At 48.6% G+C, this 19,944-nt stretch overlaps 1 protein-coding gene across 2 annotated transcripts in view; it reads left to right on the forward strand.

The window, feature by feature from the left end:
* The window catches only part of SLC23A2 (solute carrier family 23 member 2), an 833,120-nt gene that overhangs the window by 768,538 nt on the left and 44,638 nt on the right, over positions 1-19,944 (forward strand). For both annotated transcript variants that reach the window (XM_085636370.1, XM_085636369.1), the window contains one exon: positions 19,480-19,585. In XM_085636370.1, coding sequence (XP_085492496.1) covers positions 19,480-19,585 — 106 coding nt within the window. The remainder of the gene's footprint in view (positions 1-19,479; positions 19,586-19,944) is intronic.

The following is a 19,944-nucleotide window of genomic DNA, read 5'->3' on the forward strand; positions in this document are numbered from 1 at the left end:
GGCGGTTCGCCAGCACCTTAGCCAATATTTTGGCATCGCAATTAATTAGCGAGAGTGGCCTATAGGAGTCGCAGGAGTCTGGGGCCTTTCCGGGCTTCAGCAACGAGGTGACCACTGCCTCTCTCATGGACGGCGGCAGCACACCCACCTCTAGGGATTCAGTGTACACCTCCCGAAGGACCGGCGCCATCACCTCAATGTAACTCTTATAAAACTCTGCCGGTAGCCCATCGGAACCCGGCGCTTTCCCATTTTGCAGCTGCATGATCGCCTCCCGCACCTCGTCGAGTTCGAACGGGTGACACAGAAACTCACGCTGTGCATCCCCCAACCACCCCAAGGCCACATCTTCCAAGAAATCAGCCATCTCAAGTGCCCCCGATCTTTGAGACGTGTAGAGTGAGCGGTAGTGGTCCACAAATGTGTCAAGTATTGCACGGGAATCTCTGTGAACTGTGCCATCCGAGCTATGTACTTCTAATATGTGGGCACCAAAACGAGGAGGGCGCGTCACCTCCGCGAGAGCCCTCCCGGGACGCTCTCCCTCTCCGTATCTGCGGCCACCCAATACTTCCCACGAAACTTCAGCTCTCGATGCGCCTCAGCCTCGTATTTAGTGAGCGTTTCACGAAATGCACCTTGCGCTGCCTCCGCCTGTCCCTGACCCATCTGGCTGTATATCTTTAAGTACTCCAAAGCTCTTAGAGAGACAATAGCCACGTATCGTCACCTTAAAGGCCTCCCATATCACCTCCACACTGCTGACCGAATCTTTATTGCGTGCGAAGAAATCTAGTATCTCTTCCTCGAGCTCCGTCTGAAAGACGGCATCTAGCAGCACAGTGGGCTGCAATCGCCAGCGCGGTCTAGGAGCAGTATACCCTGGCAGTGCAAGTGATAGTTTCACCGGACAATGGTCCGAGTATGTCCTGGCCAAGTGTGAGGTTTCTCGTATACCCGAGGCCAGACCTCGGGATAGCAGACAATAGTCAATTCTCGCCCAACTGCCCAAGTGGGATGTGAAGTGCGAGCCCTCCCTCCCCAAGGGATGCGAATATCGCCACCCATCAATCAACCCTTCTTCCTCGAGTATGCCTGACAACGCTTCCCTGGATTTAGTGTAGTGGTGCGGCATGGGGTGAGAGCGATCCTAAGCGGGCCTGAGGGCAATGTTGAAATCTCCCCCCCATATTATGTGTGCAGAACCAATCGTCAGTATTTTTCCCCATATATCATGAAAGAAGTCTGGGCTATCCGTATTCGGGCCATAACAATTAGCTATCGTGACAGAGTCCTCTCCTAACCTGCCCCAGGCAATCACATAGCGGCCTTGTGGGTCTGAGATCGTACCTGCTATCTCACAGCGCAGTTGTTTTTTAAAAAGGATCGCCACCCCACGGGCGTAAGTGGAGTAGGAGGAAAACAGCCGATGTGCTGCCCACTTGCATGCGAACGTGCTAACCACCCCCGGGTCTAGATGGGTCTCCTGCAACAGCGCCACTTGAATTCTCTGTCTAGGTATGCCAGAATTTTCCTGCGTTTCCTCGGGTCCCCCAATCCCCGCACATTCCACGTCATTATGTTAATCACGTCGTTACCCTCCCGGGCCATCTGCGCTACAGATACACATACCAGTCCTGCATAGTAAATCCCTGCATACCTCCTCTGTCACACCACAATTGCTACCTGGATACTGAACCCCCGTGAACATCCCCCCCACCTCCCACTGAAGCATCCCCAACTTGCCAGAATCCCCAGTCCCTCCCCCCACCCGCAAAACAACGAAAACTGCAATACTGTTAGGTTTACCCATACTTAAGTGAGTCAATGGGTGCTACCCGCTGGGGTGCAACCTCTAGGTGGCAAGCCGGGTATCCCCTCCCTCTAAGCCCGCTGATGGATGTAGGGGCAAGCCCTATGCGGGTCAGGAGAGGGTGTCCGGCGTGGTTCCAAATGTTACGCCCACTGGTGTGGGCCTTTCTAAGTCCTTCGCATCAGCTGAATAATAAAGATGTGCTGTGCTGGGCCCACATGCAGTCCGCCACTCCCTCCCGGCCATCCTGCTCACCGTCTCCTGGCCAGGGCACCCCCGGCAGCGATACACGTCAGTCCTGGGAGGCTGGTCTGCCCGAGGCGGGCAGCGGATCGTCTGAGCTGTTTAAGGAAGTCTTCCACCTGCTGTGGGTTAGTGAAGAAGCTCTGTCGGCCCTGATGGGTAACCCGGAGGCGCGCCGGGTACAGCAAAGCATAGTCTACCTGTGCCTGGCGCAGCTTATTTTTCACCGCCATGAATTTGCGCCTATCCTCCTGCACTGCAGCCGTGAAGTCTGGATAGATAGAGAAGGAGACCCCATCGTATTGGAGCTGTTGTTTACTTCTCGCTACTCGTAGTACTGTGTCCCGGTCTCTGTAATTGAGAAGTCGGGCAATAATGGGGCGAGGTGAGCTTCCCGGCGGAGGGCGGGGGCCCAGGGACCGATGAGCTCGTTCCACGATGAATTGGGAAGAGAGCTGTTCCTTCCCAATGGTTGCAATCAACATCGTCTCCACATAATCCTCTAAGCGGCCCGTGTTTGTGGACTCCGGTAGCCCAAGAACGCGGATGTTATTGCGTCGACTTCTCGCTTCTAAGTCTTCGTTCTTGGCTGCTATTAGTTTGAGAAGTTTATCCATTTGTGCAACCTGCGCCGAGACCCGGGTGGTGGTATCCTCTGTATCTGAAATACGGCGTTCTGTCTCACGGATGCGATCTTCATGTTTGTCGAGCTTTTGCTCGATGGCGTCCATCCGGGTAGACATACCATCCATTTTCTCCCCCATGGTGGCAAAGCCCTGCCGGACCTCCCGGAGAAGCGATGTCAGCTCCCCCGCACTCTCTGCAGGCCCAGCAGCCTGATCCGAGTCTGCCATCTCCACTCTCTCGGCCGGAGGGGCACGGCCCGTCTTCTTCGCCTCAAAGGTGAGGCGGGATTGTCGAGCGTCGGCCATCCCCATCACCAGGCGCCACCAGGGGCGCGATATCGAGCCCTGCGCGGAAAGCCACCAACCGCGGCCTCAGTCGCCGTTCCTCACCGTCCCGGGCCCTCCGAGGCTCCGGTCCACCACCACACTCCAGTCCAGTCTCGCGTTCTTAGCGCCGGTGCGCCGTCCCCCTCGTTTCCAGGGGCAGATGAGGCTCTAAAGGGGGCCGCGCCAGGGGTCCTCCGGCCCTACGCGGTCGCAATCGCAAAATGTCGCACTACTGGCGATGGGCGATAGCTCACTCACAGTTCTCCACTTGTTCCTTGTCCAACGACCTCAGAAGGAATCATCAGGCCCAACCCTCGATGAGAGGTTGCAGGGGCTCAGTCATCCATGGCCAGTGCGGTCGATCTCGTGCCCCAGTGCTGTCTCTCATGCGGCTATGGTGGAGGGCACCGGGAAGGAAGGCCTCAAAGCAGGTCGCGGCACTCTCCCCTCTCCCGCTGCACTCGGGGGGCTCCACCTAGCTCGTACATCAGGCCCACAGCGAGCGAAGGGGTGCAGTGGCACGTCTCACCCAGCGAGCCTCTAGGCAGGCAACATCCGTCGCGGAGCCCCGCTCCGATGCGGCAGCCGGCCTGCAATCCTCGCCGTCAGCACAGCTAGGGCCTCCGTCACACAGCAGCAACGGTCGCACTCACCCGACCTCCGGCGATGTCCAGCGTAGTCCAAGGGTACCGCCACCTCACTCTTTCTGACAGCACATGCAGGTGTCTCGGGTCTCCCAGGTCGCGTCTAACAAGTCAACCTCTTCAGGGAATCACGGCGTATCACTCTGCAGCCTGGCGGCCTGCGCGCCTCGTGGGAAGCCGCGGGCTCCCGTAGATCAGTGGCCGGGCTGCACCACCTCTCTGATTTTCGCCACAGCAGCCGTCCCGCTAAGATCGCTCCCGCTCGTCAACCGAGGCCCCCCCGGCCGTCAGAAGTGGCCTTCGGGTGGTCGGACGGTGTTAGGGCATGCAGCCCCTGCAGGCAGGTCGCGTAGATCGCCGGCGGGCAGGATAATGTTCGGATCAGTGCGCCGAACTGCAGGAGCCTCACATATGTGCGGCCATCTTGCACGGCGCCACCTAGCGCCCCCCGTTTCCTACATAGTTTATTAGCAAAAGTTACTAGTGCCGCGGTAGATCTAGAGAATGCCATTTTTTTAGCAGATATAGTAGCGGCCCAGGAGTCAAGCTGATTAAAAAGAACACCTTGGTAGGAGAAATATTTTATAGAGAATAACTTCTTCCCGTCTATAAACATTTCTCGGGTCTTCTGCGTCCCTTGCTTACACCTCGTAACATACGTCTTGGTTATGTTAGTTTTAAGACCGAGGTCCCTCATGAATGTGCTAAAACTATCCAGGGCGCTCTGAAGGCCATTTTGGGTGCGGGCCATCCGAACGGCATCATCCGCATAGAGAAGTGCGGGAATAGGGTGGCCGACTGCTTCAGGGAAGTCTTTACCCTGGAGAAGCAATGCATCTTCAAGTCCATTTATATAAAGGTTTAAAAGGAAAGAGGCCAGAACACAACCTTGTCTGACCCCTCTCCTGATTGGGAAGGCTTCAGTGCATTCACCCTTCTGGCCAAACCGAACACTTGCGGACGCACCGCTATACAGCCGACGTAAGAGCGTAATAATTTGTAGGTCAACCCCTACCCTTTCAAGGACCTCCCACAGCCTGTTATGCTAAGCTGAATCAAATGTCGCGGTGAGGTCAACAAAGGCCAGGTATAAACTGCCTTTTTTTGCTCTAGTATACTTGCCTATCAATATGGAAAGATCTAAGGACTATTCAATAGTTCCAAGACCATCACGGAAACTGTACTGCAGGTCGGATAGTATCTGGCTATCCTCTACCCAGTCTGAAAGGCGCTCCAGGATGACCCTCCCTAGCACTTTAACCATACAGTCCAGTAGGGAGATAGGTCTGTAACGCCCGGATCTTCACAATTGCCCTTTTTTAAAATTTGGAATTATTATTGATTGCACCCAGGTCTGAGGAAGTGTGGTATTTATGCTAGCATTAAAGACCTGGGTCAATATAGGCCCCCACAGGGAGACCTTGTGTTTGAACATATCAACCGGTACCCCATCGGGCCCAGGGGCGTTGCACCCAAACTTTGCACCAAGGCCCTATTCACCTCTTCCAGGGTGATTTCTAGGTCAATTTGTTAGCTAGTGTTTGTATTACAATCATCCCGCTGCCACCCTGGATTCCCCCGCTCGTTATATAGCTTGGAGAAATGGCTAATCCATGTTTCTTCTGGAATTGCTATTTCCATGAAGGGACCATTGCTCGGAGCCAAGAATGGGGTTCTCACTACCTTCCAGAACGCAGTACTATCTCTCTGCTGGGCCACGCTGTGTAAAGAATCCCAGGCATCGTTTCTGAGAGTATATTTAATTTCTTTTAGCGCCCTTCTATAATCTAATCGGGCTTGACGGATATTAAGTGGTGATCTAGGTTGTGTGTGCAGTACCTTTTTTAGGTTAGCATATGCCCTGGTGCATTTTTCATTAAAGCAGCCAGGAGGTTTCAATTTATTGCTAAATTGTACAGTTAGTAAGTTTCTAACCTCCCTGGTAATGTCTACGAAACAGTTCAAAATAGCTTCGTCCGGAGCAACCTCGCACAGGCAGGTATCTAACGCGGGCTTACATTTCACTAAGACATTTTTGATTAACAGGTCTGCATCTACTTTAGACCACTTTAGTGAGTATCCATTTACTTTGTTCAGTGCTACATTTCCCAGCATACAAGAGGATTGCTCAGGCTTATTCAAACTTTGCGTAGGTAGCTTGAGCTTTATAAGAAGGGGGAAATGATCGCTTTGAGCGATGTCACTCAACTCAAAAGAGAGAACCAGGTACGGGTGGGAACGTGAGACCAATATGAAATCAATAGTGGTTACATAACCTCTCCCATTAAAGGAAGGGGGCATACCAACTGGTATAGGTAGAGATTCGTTGGCAAATCCAAGGTCCAGTTTAGAGATAAGGTCATTAATTGAGTCCCCCATCTTAGTGTGGTTAAAGTGAGTAGTACTGTCTACTTCGTTAAAAATACCACACAATCTATCATCGGAGTAACTACATAAACCACAGTTGAAAGTCACCCATCAGCAAGATCATCGTTCTTTGCTTTTCCCATTACATATATTTGTAACCACCTCCAGAATGGCCTTTACTACTAAGTCGAGGTAATTTTGGGTAGCATTATTATACAGATTAATCAAAAGGATGCGGTGGGTTGCATTTAGAATTAACTCTACTACATGAGAATGGGTGCCCCCCTCGTGAAACAGAGTCTTACTTAGGGACAGCTTATTTGAGATGTAAGTAGAGATGCCACCTTTTGGTCTCCCTCCCAGACCATTTACTGCCGGGGTATGAAATGTCTTATAGCCATTTATATGTATAGGTTCGATTACCCATGTCTCCTGGAGACAAAGAATATCCGTGCTCTCAATGAGAGCATCCCAGACTGGATTCTGTAACTTAGTACGTAAGCCTGAGATATTCCAAGACACCACGGTGCTCATATTGGAGTCAGATGTACACAGGGTTTTAATTCTAGTCAGCCTGACTTCATTAGGGGAGATCGGGTTGGGTATCGTAGATATTCCTGACATATCCACATATTGCTCCATAGGGAGCACTGAGGCCCCATGACTTCCTTTCCCACTTATATATCCCTCTATACATTCGGGGGTTAAGGCCCTGATCGGTTCCTCACTACAATGTGGGCCCATTTGCGGGGAGGGGTCCGGAATATTAGTATCTCGTTGCTCACCACTGACTCCAAAAGTAACCACAGGTAACGCCAGTCAATCTACCCCGTCCAGGCTGTAGAGGGGTTAAAAAGCAATTAGATGTTGGAATACCGTTGCTATATTGTGTAGTGCCACTGATATTGTCAAATGTGGGGGCCTGCTGGGGAGCCGAGATGGGTTGATAGAAGAAACCTAGAGGGACCACACTCACCCTCCAGTTACTAACTGGGTAATGCCCGGACGCATCTAGGTTGCTTCTGACCAAGTCCAGGGATCTAAATATAATCACTACACAATCCCCTGCCAATGTTTTGGTGTGTGGCCAACCCAAGGGATTCGGCGAGCCATCTTAAATTCTGTGAACAGAACATTTGTGTGACCTGTCTTGAGGGATAATGCATGTAGTGCCTTATTTTTCAGAGAGGACCAATGCTCAATCTCAGTTCCGGAGTGTAGGTACATTGGTTAAGACAACAGTGTAAGGTGTGGCCTCTGGCGGAAGATGTAAAGACCTCGGCTCTGGTAGAATACCATCATTCTGTCTCCCACTAATCCCCCTATTTGACTCCCTGGCCTGGTTTACCTGGTGTGCCTTTGTTTGGGCATGCACAGGGCAAGCCTCACCTCTACTGCCAGTACGACCATAATCTAAGGGAAATTGATGAGACTGTCGGGGGGACCGGGTGCGAGGAACCAATGTCTCTGCATCGCGCTTAGATTTTTAACTATAGAGTTTGCAGGGGGCACGATGATCTTAATTTTTTGGCCTCTCGTCTGGACGTTTCGTTTAGTTATTGTGGCTGGATTTAGTGAGGCCCGTGAATCTGGTGGTAGAACTGATGGCGTCAACAGGGTTTCTCCCCCCAGGGACAATGTGGGCAAAGGGATGTATGGCAGGATTAGATGTTCCTGCTAAAGTGGTGTTTAATAAATCTGGTGCATGGTTTTGTGACAGCGGTGGGCCGACTTGTGGCTCGAGTGACAGTCTGCGCTCTGTTAGGGCAATATAATGCATTAGTGCTGACTCTGCCCTCAGTAAGAAGGCATCCAGAGTCCCGGCCACCCCCTGCCCTGTTAGGGATTTTCGCTTATTCATCCTGCCCCCCTTCTGTTATGTATAGCAAGAGTCAATAGAAGAATTGCCAAGTCTCTACTAGTCCGATTACCTTGATGGAAAAAAGGTAGAGGGGACTGACAATTAGATATCAAATCTGGAATTAATATAAAAGGTAGCCGAATGCCAGAAGTATCAATACCGTGGCCCTGTCCAGTCTCAGACGTGCCCGCCCTTGGTCCGGGCTTTGTCCGGGCGTCGTCCTGCACCGCGGGGGGTAGAGGCAGCGCTATAAGTGCGATGTCCACGCCTCTCCCTCACTCGCGGCAGCTGCGGTAGGAAGGGGTGCACTCTGGGGGTTGCAGTCCTCCCCCAGAGTGAAGATGGCAGTGAAGATGGCGGTGCGGGCAAAGCAGCGTGGCCCTGGGACCCTCGTCCCACCAGGGGTTCCTCCGGATATCAATTAATGGCGTCCCGTACAGCCGGTGAGCAACAGGCAGCTTAAGTCAGGTGTCAGTTTTCCTATTTAATTTGTTGTGCTAGAAGGAATACAATCTTTGGAGACTGGAATGGAACATTCCTCTAAATTGCTTTAACAAGTTACATGCTAGAAGATTGATCTGTCAAAGGTTTGAACATTTAAGTGCAGGCTTGTTTCTTCTTCTCCAGAGAATGATGACATGATCTAGATGCATTGTTGTAATACAGTGCTTCATTTGTAAAAAACTTAAGTGCTGGGGCACTCGTCTGGAGGCCGCTGTAGGTTGCACCACTGCTGCCCCTGCGAGAGCTGCCAATGACTGCACCAACACACTTCCAATCATCACGCTCTTCAAAGTGTAAAAATCTCAGGCTCTCAAAGCTATAAAAACAGCCTGGGTGGCACGTATTAGTCATTTATATTGTGTATTTAATTAATAAACATCTGTTGTGCTTCTCTCTGAAATCGACTGAGAGCGCTACCGTGTGATAGACTGTCATAAGTGTGGTGTTGACAGTTAAGTTTCGGTGCCCAGCACCGTACATTATCAGCTCAAATTAAGCACTGTTGTAATAACATTTTAACTTGCAATGATGATGAATAGTCTAGTGTAGAGGTTTTCAAACTTTTTAGTCTGAGCCCCCCAAAGTAAAATGTTTTTAAGTCAGGGCTGCCCTCCAAATCTTTATGGCAAGGATTGAGGGAGCGAGAGCAGCAGGGCTGAGTGCAGGGGGTGGAGCTTATGAGATCAATTTAGGTAGCCTATGATAGACGATAAAGGTGAAATTTACATCAGAGCAAATTTATCGAGCAAAGACAGAAATCGACTAAAAAACTCTGCTCCGCATAATTGGTGTGTTGTGAGCACCTTTCACTCGGGCCCTAATGAAACTGCACCCACTGACCTAATGACAGCTTCAGCCCTCAGTAGCAGGCTATCTCCTCAGCCTCTTTCACCCCACCCCCCCCAGCCCACCTCCACCATGCCTAATCATCACTCGAATGTTGAAACGGGCTCTCTGTCCCTTTTTGTTGGAGTTTAATATAAAACAGACTTGGCCAAAGGGCATTCATTGGAGTACTCTACGCAAGCACCAGTTACATTACACAAGGTCAAATTAATTTTTTTAGGCACTGGGAGAATTAAGTGATTTGCTAACGGCCGGACTGGCTGTAGTGGGCATCGAGTGTTTACCTGGGAGTCTGGAAGGGTAGGGCCAGTTTTTAGGTCTCGCCTAGGCAGCATGCATGTGCTGCTCTAGGAGGGCCTTTAGCAATCGGGCTTCACTTTTTTCAAGCACTGCACTCGTGCTTGTGCTGGCATGCACCTTGCGGGAGCGAGCAGCGGCGTGCGCGCTAATTGAAACATATAGTTTGCACGCCGCTGCTCGCTCTCGCAATGGCCATGCCAGCACAAGCATGAGTGCTTCTTGTTTTAAATTGAAAACACACCGGTTACGTTTATTGCCATGGCTCAGAAACCATCTTGCAACGCTGACGGCATTATTTTATTTCAAACACACACAGCATTGTTTGGATCAACAATAAATACACGGGAGAACCGATGCCGGGACCCCAGCCACACACCGTTACCACTGCCCAAGCATAGCAACCTGTGCAGCCTGAACCGTAAGAGCAGCAGCACCAGCACTACCATGCCATCTTAACTCCATAATCAATTTTAGTAATGGCGCTCCTTTTTTTTTTTTTTTTTTTTTTGTATAGTGCGAACACGACCCCAATGTATTGACGCGCTTTACATGAGCACCAGTCACATTATGCAACGACACGTTCATTTTTTCATAGGCGCTCAAAAAATCTTTTTTGCACTCAAATATTTATTTCGCGCTTCTCTCCCTTCATTCGCCTTTCTCCTCCTTTCTACTCTCTTCATTTTGTACATCCTTCCTTTCCTCTTCTCCTCCATCCTTCCACCATCCCTTCCTCACTTCCCTCATCTAGCCTTTCCTTTGTTTCTCCGCCTAGCTGCTCAGTGCCCTCCACACCTCACTTCCCTCTCATCTATCCTTTCTCTCTCTCCGTCTGACTGCTCCGCCGTCTCCACATCTCACCACCCTCTCGTCTAGTCTTTCGTTTCTCTCCGTCTTCTTGCTCGGCACCCTCCACACCTCACTTTCCACTCTTGTCTACCCTTTCTCTCTGTCTGGCTGCTCTCCGCCCTCCAAGCCTCTCTTGTATATCCTTTTCTTTCTCTCTCCGTCTAGCTGCCCTGTGCCCTACACACCACTTTTCTCCCCTTGGTCTCCTTATCTCCCCTTTCAAGCCACATTCTGTGACATCTAATTGAACAAGGACCCGGTGGCCGCCCTTGTGTGTGTGTGGGGGGGGGGTGATTCTTGTCCCGGTGGGGCCCTCTGCAACCCTGCCGGAGACCATTCTGCTGAGTGAGCAGCCCCCGGACCTTACATCTCCCCAAAGAGTCCCTCAGAGTTCTCAGCCCCACACGGGTTGTGATAATAGAACCATTTGCCAGAAGCACATGCTTTACACGCCCCCCCCCCCCCCATACATTCACCCCTCACAGTGGGCACCAGGGAGTCTAACATCACAAACTGTCTTTTCAGTTTATATGGTTTCTTTGCCCGTTAAAACCACAAAGAGCTTTTATCACAACCGCTGATAACATTTAAAAAATTGTTAAAGTGAACATGTTCCGAGACAAGTGTGCACCCCATTGTCCCACCGAGTTCATCACGTCTGACCCCCGGATGTTGTCCATTTATTTCCCTACTGCGTTTTATATTTACCAAGTGTGAAAATAAATCGTTGAACCTCAGCTGTAGGACACGTTCGTAAATGGTGTAGGCGGAGGCGTGTAAACTGCACTTTTACTAGTTATCATTTGGCATTAGACTTCATTCTCCTGCAATAAAATTGGTTCTTTTTATAAAGCACTATATACTGCACTTCTGGCGTTTCTAAGAGCTGTGAATTAACAGGTAAACCCGTTATGCATTTTAATGGGAGAGGATGTGGCGCTACTGTCGGAGCTGCCGACTTTGGAGCTGGGGAACCAGGTTCGAGTCTTGGCGTTGGCTCAACTTCCTGTGATTTGGGGCAAATCACTTAATCTCCTAGTGCGTAGCACAAAATGAATGTGTCCTTGTGTAACGTAACTGGTGCTCACGTAAAGCGCTCCAATACCTTCAGGTCAAGTTTGCACTATATAAAAATGCACAAAAAAAATTGCCACTAAATTTACCGACTGCTAAAGGTGATCAGCTGAGCTGGCCTAAGCTTTGAATTAATTACAACCGGATCACTAAGATTGCAAGCAGCGAGTGTTTAAATCACTAACCCATGGTGTCAGGCGAAGGGCTGCACATGGTTATAGAGTAGTATAAAACGTGGCTGAACAGGTACATAGCAGCTTAAAATGGTTTATTTGCTTTTCTACTTTGTTTGTTATTCAAAGCATGCATGAAATGTATACACGTAACTGGATATAGGTTAATCTACACAACTGCCTTGCACCGATTGCCCTTTCCCATAGGCTGCTTAACGGCCGAAGTACTAAAAGGAGAAAATATTTTTTTTACTGTTTTAAGAACCTTATTGTTTTTTATCATCAAACACAGATGCATTTTAGTGAGTGTACAAAATGTGTGTGAATACATTTGCACCTATATGGGGGCATATATACTAATTGAAGAAATGCTACATGTTTACAAAGATTTGCAGCATTTCTACTCTCTCCTTGCACTAACGCACTGTGTGCAGTCTAGTGCCAGCACAGACACCTTTGTGGCATAGTACAAGGGTGCCTGGGATAGAGGGAAGATTGTTTTACTGCAGGAAGAGACACCTTCCTTTACAAAAGCAATCCTTTGAGGCATCTTCCTCTTTCAATGTGTGGTGCAAAATGCATCACACACAGGAAGAGGAAGTAACTGGAAGAAATATACTTCTCTTCATTTCACCTCATTGGGGAAGGTGTAGCATTTTGACACATTTCCAGGTTTATTAGCTTTAGTAAATCTGGGAATGCGCCAGAATCCATGGGTGGATGTGTGAGAACGCCCATGGAATGCCTCCCAGCTTAAAATGTAACATAACGCACGGAAAGCGACTGCAGTGCATTATATTGTTTTACAAAGTCACGCAAGGCGGCGCAAATCACCTTTGCATGGCTTTTCAAATATTAATGAAGCCTTCGCGTTGTCCTAATCTGGGCTGGAAGTTGGCAGGGGCAGCTACAACACCCTTCAAAGGTCGCTGCTTTTTCAGACTCATGGTGGGGCTTCTTCAGCTTAGGCGCCCGTTGTGCCACCCCGCCCGTCGCTGCTTATAAGACAGTGAAAAATGTAATGCCTAACCCGGCATTTGCTTGTCTTTTGTTTATCCCTTTTCATCTACATCTAAAGTGATTTCATAAGGGTGCTTAATTTAAAAAAAGAAGAAATAAAAGTGTGCTGCATGGCAAAAATTTGTAAGGTCCCAAAGGCAAGACCTATTGGCTATGCCAATGCTTGTTCAGCAGTGGGGCCTGGTTTTGTTACTGGGGGGCAGTTTTGCAGCGGCACTGCAGTATCGTCCCCCAGTAACAAAAGCAGCAGTGCACAATTGTGCAACACACCCCCTCTCCTGCGGTAGCTGGTCTGACAAAATTGCCAGTGCTGCTTTGCTTCACTGGGCCATCACAAAACACATCTTGCCCCTCCCCCTGTTGTTTGGGCTCTATTCCATGCACGGCAAGAATGACTCGTCCCTGATACTAGGAAATAGCCCCCAGCTGCCCTTTTTGTTGTAGGACTGCCGTGATTAGAGTGAAGAGGCCACTAACACCCCTACCCCAGAGCTACAGCACCTGATGCACTTAATGTCGTGATGGCGCCCCCCCACCTAACTTGGATGCCACTAGTTACTATACACTTTAACTGATGAAGTCATTTGGACCTCCACAGAGGTAAAGGTAATGTGAGGGTGTCACCAGCAGAGTTCTTGAGTGTGTCCTTTTACTAGACATTTATCAAAATGTTTCTTGATATAGTCTGATTGCTCGTTATCAGGCCCACTGTAATTATGGGGTAGGGGAGGACCAAATCATGCAGAAGGATTAACTGAATTTTGCGTTAAGAAGACGCTAATTATGTGGCGTAATTCCACATATTCTGTGAGAGTATTACTTCATTATTTGCTCATTTTGTTTACTCATAGTAACACTGTCTGGGTAAAGACTCCATCTCAGTACCAATGTAACAACTAAATACTGGAATAAGCAACTGAAAGATGACCAGTTAACCCTTGCGAAGGACCTAACACTAGGCACAGACACATGTTGCATTGTTTTTAATACTTTTTGTTGCATTTGTGCTAGAAATACAATTATTTGTTGTTAAAAAGATTTTGAAGCATATGATGGATTATGTGGCAAATCGCGCAGATACATAATTAGGCCAAAAAGGATGCTGCCACAGAGCAGAGTGGCGTAATTCCAGTGGCCCTGCTTATCACTGAAATATATAAATAATGACTTAAATATTCACCATGCTTTCTGCCACAGGCTTGGACCTTGTAGCATTATAAATACACAAGCCACTATTTCCCATGACTCAATTGTCACACAAGACATCTGCAGTGATTGGATTAGCCAACTGAGGTTTCACAACGAAAAAGAGTACTTTTCCTACTGATTAGTTCAACTTGCATTTAAATTTCATTTAACATGTACACGTTATTTTAAATGTTACTTAAAAGTGCAAAAATAAAATAGTTACAGAATATTTTACTCTTATTTTTGGCACTTTGACCCCACCGACCTTCTCGCTGACACCGACCCACAGCACCCAGGATCACAGCTCACATTCGTGTTTTTTACGCTTCAAATACTGCATGTAAATCAAGACAGCCTGGAAACATGCCAAATAAAGAAGGTTGCGCTTCCAGGTCATCTTCATTCACAAGTTGTTGCAGATGGATTTGCGGCCCCCTGGGAATGCAGCCATGGACCCCCAGGGGGCGCCTCCCACAGTTTGAAGACCTATGGTCTAGTGTAATGGTCAAACAACCCTACAGCTGCATAGAATTTGATGGCAGATTGGCAGACCTGGCCAGGATTACATAGTCTGTTTCCTGCTTGCTCTTGAAATAGAGCATGCATGTGTCCAACTTCACACTTGCCTTTTTAGTACCTTTCCCCTTTGCCTCCTCCTAGTTCTTTAAGATGAATTTACTACCTTGTGTCCACCACCAGTGATAGGAGGTTGTTCCACAGATTGATTCACAGTACTTTCTATGACCAAATGTTTTGGACTACCCTGAGTAGTGGGCCTAATTCTATTTTAGGTCAGGCCAACCTCTTGTGTAGTGAGAGCTACTATTGATCAATAGAAATCATCTTGAGCTACTGATGTAATAAATATTACAGTGGATGCGCCATCAGATCTCAGAACTGTATTTTTGAAGTTCGTAACACTTCAGCTTTAACTCCACTCTTGCTTGCCAGGCCAGAGCTCATACAAAGTGAGATGCACAGCACAGGGGCCCGCGTGAGGAGTATCCCTTCTGCATGATGATTACTTATGTTGCAGGCTTTATGTTGTCAGTCATTCTGTAAGCGTCTGTTGAGCATTGGACTTTTGGATTGGTTAGGCTGGCTACCACTGCTAGAGATTACAATTTAGTCGTTTTTGCTGCGGCACAAACTAATGCTAAGGTCCACTAAATGATGAACTAGGCTGAGCTCTGTCCAAGATTTCCCTATTGGCAACAGGTGAGCTCGCCTTCAGGGAGGGATCCGTGGCCAAGACCTTTTGATTTTACTTAAATTATATGTATACAGGGCTTTAAGTCTCACCGGGTCTGAGCACCGGCAGTTTTAAAGGGGACCTCGAAACGGATCTCTATCAGGCTCTGTTTTGTGCCCTGGCACTTTTTACCAGACTGCAGTGACAGCAGACTGTTGTCACTGCAGGCGGGAAAAAAACGGACCGCCTGTGCCAGGGCACAAAACAGAGCCCGATAGAGACCCGTTTCGAGACAGCAAGCACACCCATGGGCGTCCGCAGACATTTTTCCAGGGGCGGCTAACCTGGCAAACAAAGGTGCGTGGATAATGTTAATCAATAGGGGCAGGGCTAAAATGGCAGACAATCAGGATCGGGTAATGCTCAGGCCAAGCTGAGAAAAACAAGCATTGGCATAGCCAATAGGTCTCGCCTTTGGGACCTTATAAGTATTTAGTTATGCAGCAGGTACCAAAGTCAAGACCTGTTGGCTATGCCAATGCTTGTTGTTATATCTGGGCATGTTGAGAGGCTAGGGGACTGGGTCTCGATGTCGGGTTGGGAGCACAGCAATGACCTACTCAATTTGAATGTGTAGGTAATACAACCGGAGGCGTGAAATGAAAGGTTCACTACCAGGAATAACAGGAAGGTAGAAAGTTAGGCTGATTAGAAAGGTAAGGAGGGGTAGAGGCAGGCATGGTGGTGAGGGGAGAAACAGATGCATGCTAGGAGAGCACTGTGAGGGAGGGAGGCGAAATGGGAAGAGGCACTGAAAGGTGGGTCGGGGTAAAGACCGTAGTGAGGCAAACAGAAGGGTAGCAAGGGGTGAAGATTAGACAAAGAAGTGAGGTGTAGAAGAAAAAGATTCTGGAGCAGAGACAGGTAAATCAAAGATGGAGAGGGGAGAATAACGCAGTCGTAGAAAGTGAGAGGGCCAGGTAGAGAGAGGGTGAGGTGTGTCAGAGACAGGTAGAGACAGCCGAGGAAGAGGGAATAATAAAGACTGAGGTAGAGGGGTGTGTTGATATAAAGGAAGTGCAGAGATGTGTCAGAGAGATGTTACTGAAGAGGAAAAGAAGTAGCGGTATTGAGAAAGGAGTAAGGTACTAAAAGAAGTAAGGGGGTGAACAGAGGTAGAACGAGTGGAAGGGGAGAGAACACGTAGAAGATGAATGGCAGGGTAAAGTGAGCGATCAAGCAGTGAGTGTGAGGAGTGTGATACAGAGGGATATGTGGCAGTGAGCGCGAGGTGTGGGGTACAGAGGGATATGTTGTGGCAGTGAGCACGAGGTGTGGGGTGCAGAGGGATATAAGGCAGTGAAACACAGGGTCGGGACGTCCTGCCAGACATGATAGGGCGCATACTGGCAGATTGATATGTTATTGACACAAGACTGTGTACATTTTAGTGGGATCTGAAATCCGGGCTATGCTGCAACCTCAATTTTTTACTTGGGAGGATAATGCATCAACACCCACCCCTATCCCCCCCCAGAACTTCATTCAGAAGACCCTTTGCTCTCAGGCTACACAGTGTTAAAAGGAGGTCTTGGAGTCCAGACCTAGTTTGCCACTTCTCCTTAGGATGCAGCCTGCACTTTCACCTATGGCTGATTAAGGAAAGGACTGCACAAACCAGAATGCCATTGAGCACGAGTTTGAAGGGGTGGGTGTATTTCCGCACCACCTCTAGCAGTGTTGATGTCAGGTGGTACTCGAGGCAGAGCCTGTTCCGTTTCATTGCCTTAGGGAAAAAAAACCCGATCATGGCACATACAACACTGCTGTCTCGGCAGCGCATACCCAACCTGCTGAGCTGCCTCATTGGTTTAGGGTGGGATGTATGCTTTAGCAGCTCAAACTGGCCATTGTCATTCTGTATGTGATAATCAGCCACTGATAGAATGACAATGGGCGGGAGGGGCTGCGAGGAGGCGTGCAAGGCGCCCCATCAGGGAGTTGAGGCCTCAGGCAGGGAACAGCCCCGCTCCCTGCAGGGCCCAGAATTACGGACAAAAGGCGTCCATAAAAGCATGGGTGTCCGCAGGGGGGGGGGGGGGGGCAAGGAGGGGTGCTCGGAGCGCCCCTCCTTGCCCCCCCCCTGCGGACGCCCATGGGCAGATCATATGCACTGCTCACTTCTCACTAGAGGAGAAGTTACGGCATGACGCCATGCCAGGTGAGCGTTGTAGGGGAAGGGAAATCCTTCAGAGAGTCATTTCCTCTCTGGATTTCCCTTCTCTTTTTGAAACTCCGGTGTAGCAACATTGTCGTGGTGTCACCAGGGCTTTAAGTGAAGCTTATTCCATAGTTGCTGCTTATTTATCTTATGCAACTAATAACCACTGACAATGCCAATAGTCCTGACTTCTTGTAGGTATGATGTTAATTGTTGTTTCATATATCTGGATGCAATGACAGAAACAGCAAAATACTAGTCGGGTGTCCCACTAATGCTAACCACAGATTTTTAGCGTACATATTTTTAAGCCACGCCCTTAATTACATTGGCCACGCCTTTTTGAGAGACACCACCCCCCACCCCCAGTTTTTTCAACCCACTTAAAGCCCTGTATGTATAACAAACTTATTGATAGGAATGTTTCCGGCTGCCTTGTTCCTCCATTGATGGTCTGTTACTGTGTCAAAACAACCAGTGACTAAGCCAAAGGGCTGGCGGTGCATGCCCGACCTATTGCTTTGACTTATAGACAGTGCACGAGTCGGGGGTACACGCGGGTGGACGGCATCCACCCACTATTTTCACAGGGTGGACGCCGTCCACCCTGCCAAGAAGGTGGGCCCCACTGATAAATATGCTGAATTCGTCCCGGTGTAATTTGCAAACACTTGGACACATTTAACCCCTTCGATGCGTGTGATGGAGCGGTTCCGTCATGCGTGACGGTCGCGCTGTGCGCATGACGGAACCGCTCCGTCACGGCCCCGCCCGCGCACAGAACCTTCAGCACGGCGCGGTAATCCGCGCCGCGCTGAAGGGGTTAACAGCGCCTGCACGTTGTTGTCTTCTTTCAAACGCAACAGCATGCAGGCGGGGCCGGGGCTTTCTTAGTTCGGACTCCTGCTGGGCCCATAACAAAGACCGGATCTGAGGGGTCACCAGACCTCCTTTTGTTCAAGTCTCCTGGCTGGGAGCAGTCAGGAGTCTCACTCCTAGAAGCAAATGCAGCAGAGGGGAAACAAAGGCTCACACCTTGTTAGCACTTCACACGTACTTAACAGAGGCAGCTTTTCACTTTGTTTAGGCTCTGTTTAGAAGATATGCATGCACTGTAAGAATGTCAGATGTGTAGGTCTTTCCCAGTATTTACACAAAATAAATAACATTTATATAGTGCTTACTACCCCTGAGGAGGTGTTGTAATAATTTAAATATCACCATTTTTTCTTGTAAAGCACTATGGGTGGAGGAATTTTATGCTGACAAAAGGCAACATTGCTTTATGTGTAGCTTAAAAAAATGTGAATCTTCCGCCTAAATCAGGAGGTTTTCCCTGTATACTCGAAATGTGCTCCAATGTACTCATGATAGACATGTTAAACATATATGCGAGGGCTTAAGATCTGATGCCACTTCTTATGCCAATTCCTGTGATGTCATGCGCCGTGATGTCACTTACAAACTGATTAACTAGAATAGTCTTTTTTTTAGGACTTGTGCCCTGCTTCTAAAGCTACACCTATGTTTCTACTGCTTAATGGTTTATTTACTTTTGTAATGTATATGTTATGTTGTGCCCTGCTTCTGTGTACATTTATAGATTGTAGAATATCTCCAAGATGGACACACTTTCTATCTTTACTCTAGTCGTGGCCTCCAAACAAACTGGACATAAATTATACTGTGCTCAATATATATGTTCACTAGTTAACTTATCTTTTTGCTTGTTACGCAGCCGACTGCGCCCCCACATGGTTTAACCATCATGAATGAGTCTCTTGTGTGTAGGTTTAGATGAAAGCGTTTCAGGAGCGCTTCAGACAGTTCACGTATCTGTTAAAAACAAACACAAAAGAAATCAGTAAGTGGTGTAGCCTTTTACGTATGACGAGTGCGATCTATACACCGTCTTGGGTGTTAACGGGAGCGCTGTGGGTCCCAGTAAAGAAAGGAGGCACATTGGTGGTACCGTGGTTACAGAACTTCGAAGTTAAAATAAATAAATCAACCCAATGTCGTCTTTTGCACAGTGTTTAATTAGAGCCATAGTGGTGGGGGGGCGGGGGCAGTTAGAGGTGTGACTTCCACATTGCGATTTCATCGTTAGTTCAAATTCATCTGGTTGGAAGGGACCATTTCTGGCCCCGTTCTTTGCTTGGCCAGCCAGTCGATGCCCGTCCGTCCCCGCTTCCTTTCTTCCATGAACCCACCTCTTTCTCTTTCTACAGAGGAATATTCATCGAAGGTTTGTCCTGCATTCTGGATGGGGTCTTCGGCACCGGGAATGGCTCTACGTCCTCCAGCCCCAACATTGGCGTTCTGGGGATCACTAAGGTACTGAAATGGACAACGTATAACCTTTCGGTTCCCAACTGTTCGCAAATGCTGCCACCATGCGTTGCCACAGGGAGCTGCTTGTGAAAGCTATCGAAACCTTTATCCTTTTGAAGGCGTAAACATTTGTTAAAAGCAGTGGTCGACGTGGGGGGAAAAAAGTAGGGGAACTGTGGGCAGAGAATCAGAGGGCGGGAATAACCTGAGGATTGGATCAGTGGGCGGAGTTAGAGGTGTGGCCAGGATTGGCAAAACATCTCAATTTTTTAGTATTTGGCATTTCACTGACCAGTTACAGCTTATTATGTTATGTAATACAACCAATGGATACACATGATTATTTAACGAATAATATGAGT

This window comes from Triturus cristatus, chromosome 11 (assembly GCF_964204655.1).
Source record: "Triturus cristatus chromosome 11, aTriCri1.1, whole genome shotgun sequence".
In the NCBI taxonomy this organism is placed as follows: Eukaryota; Metazoa; Chordata; class Amphibia; order Caudata; family Salamandridae; genus Triturus; species Triturus cristatus.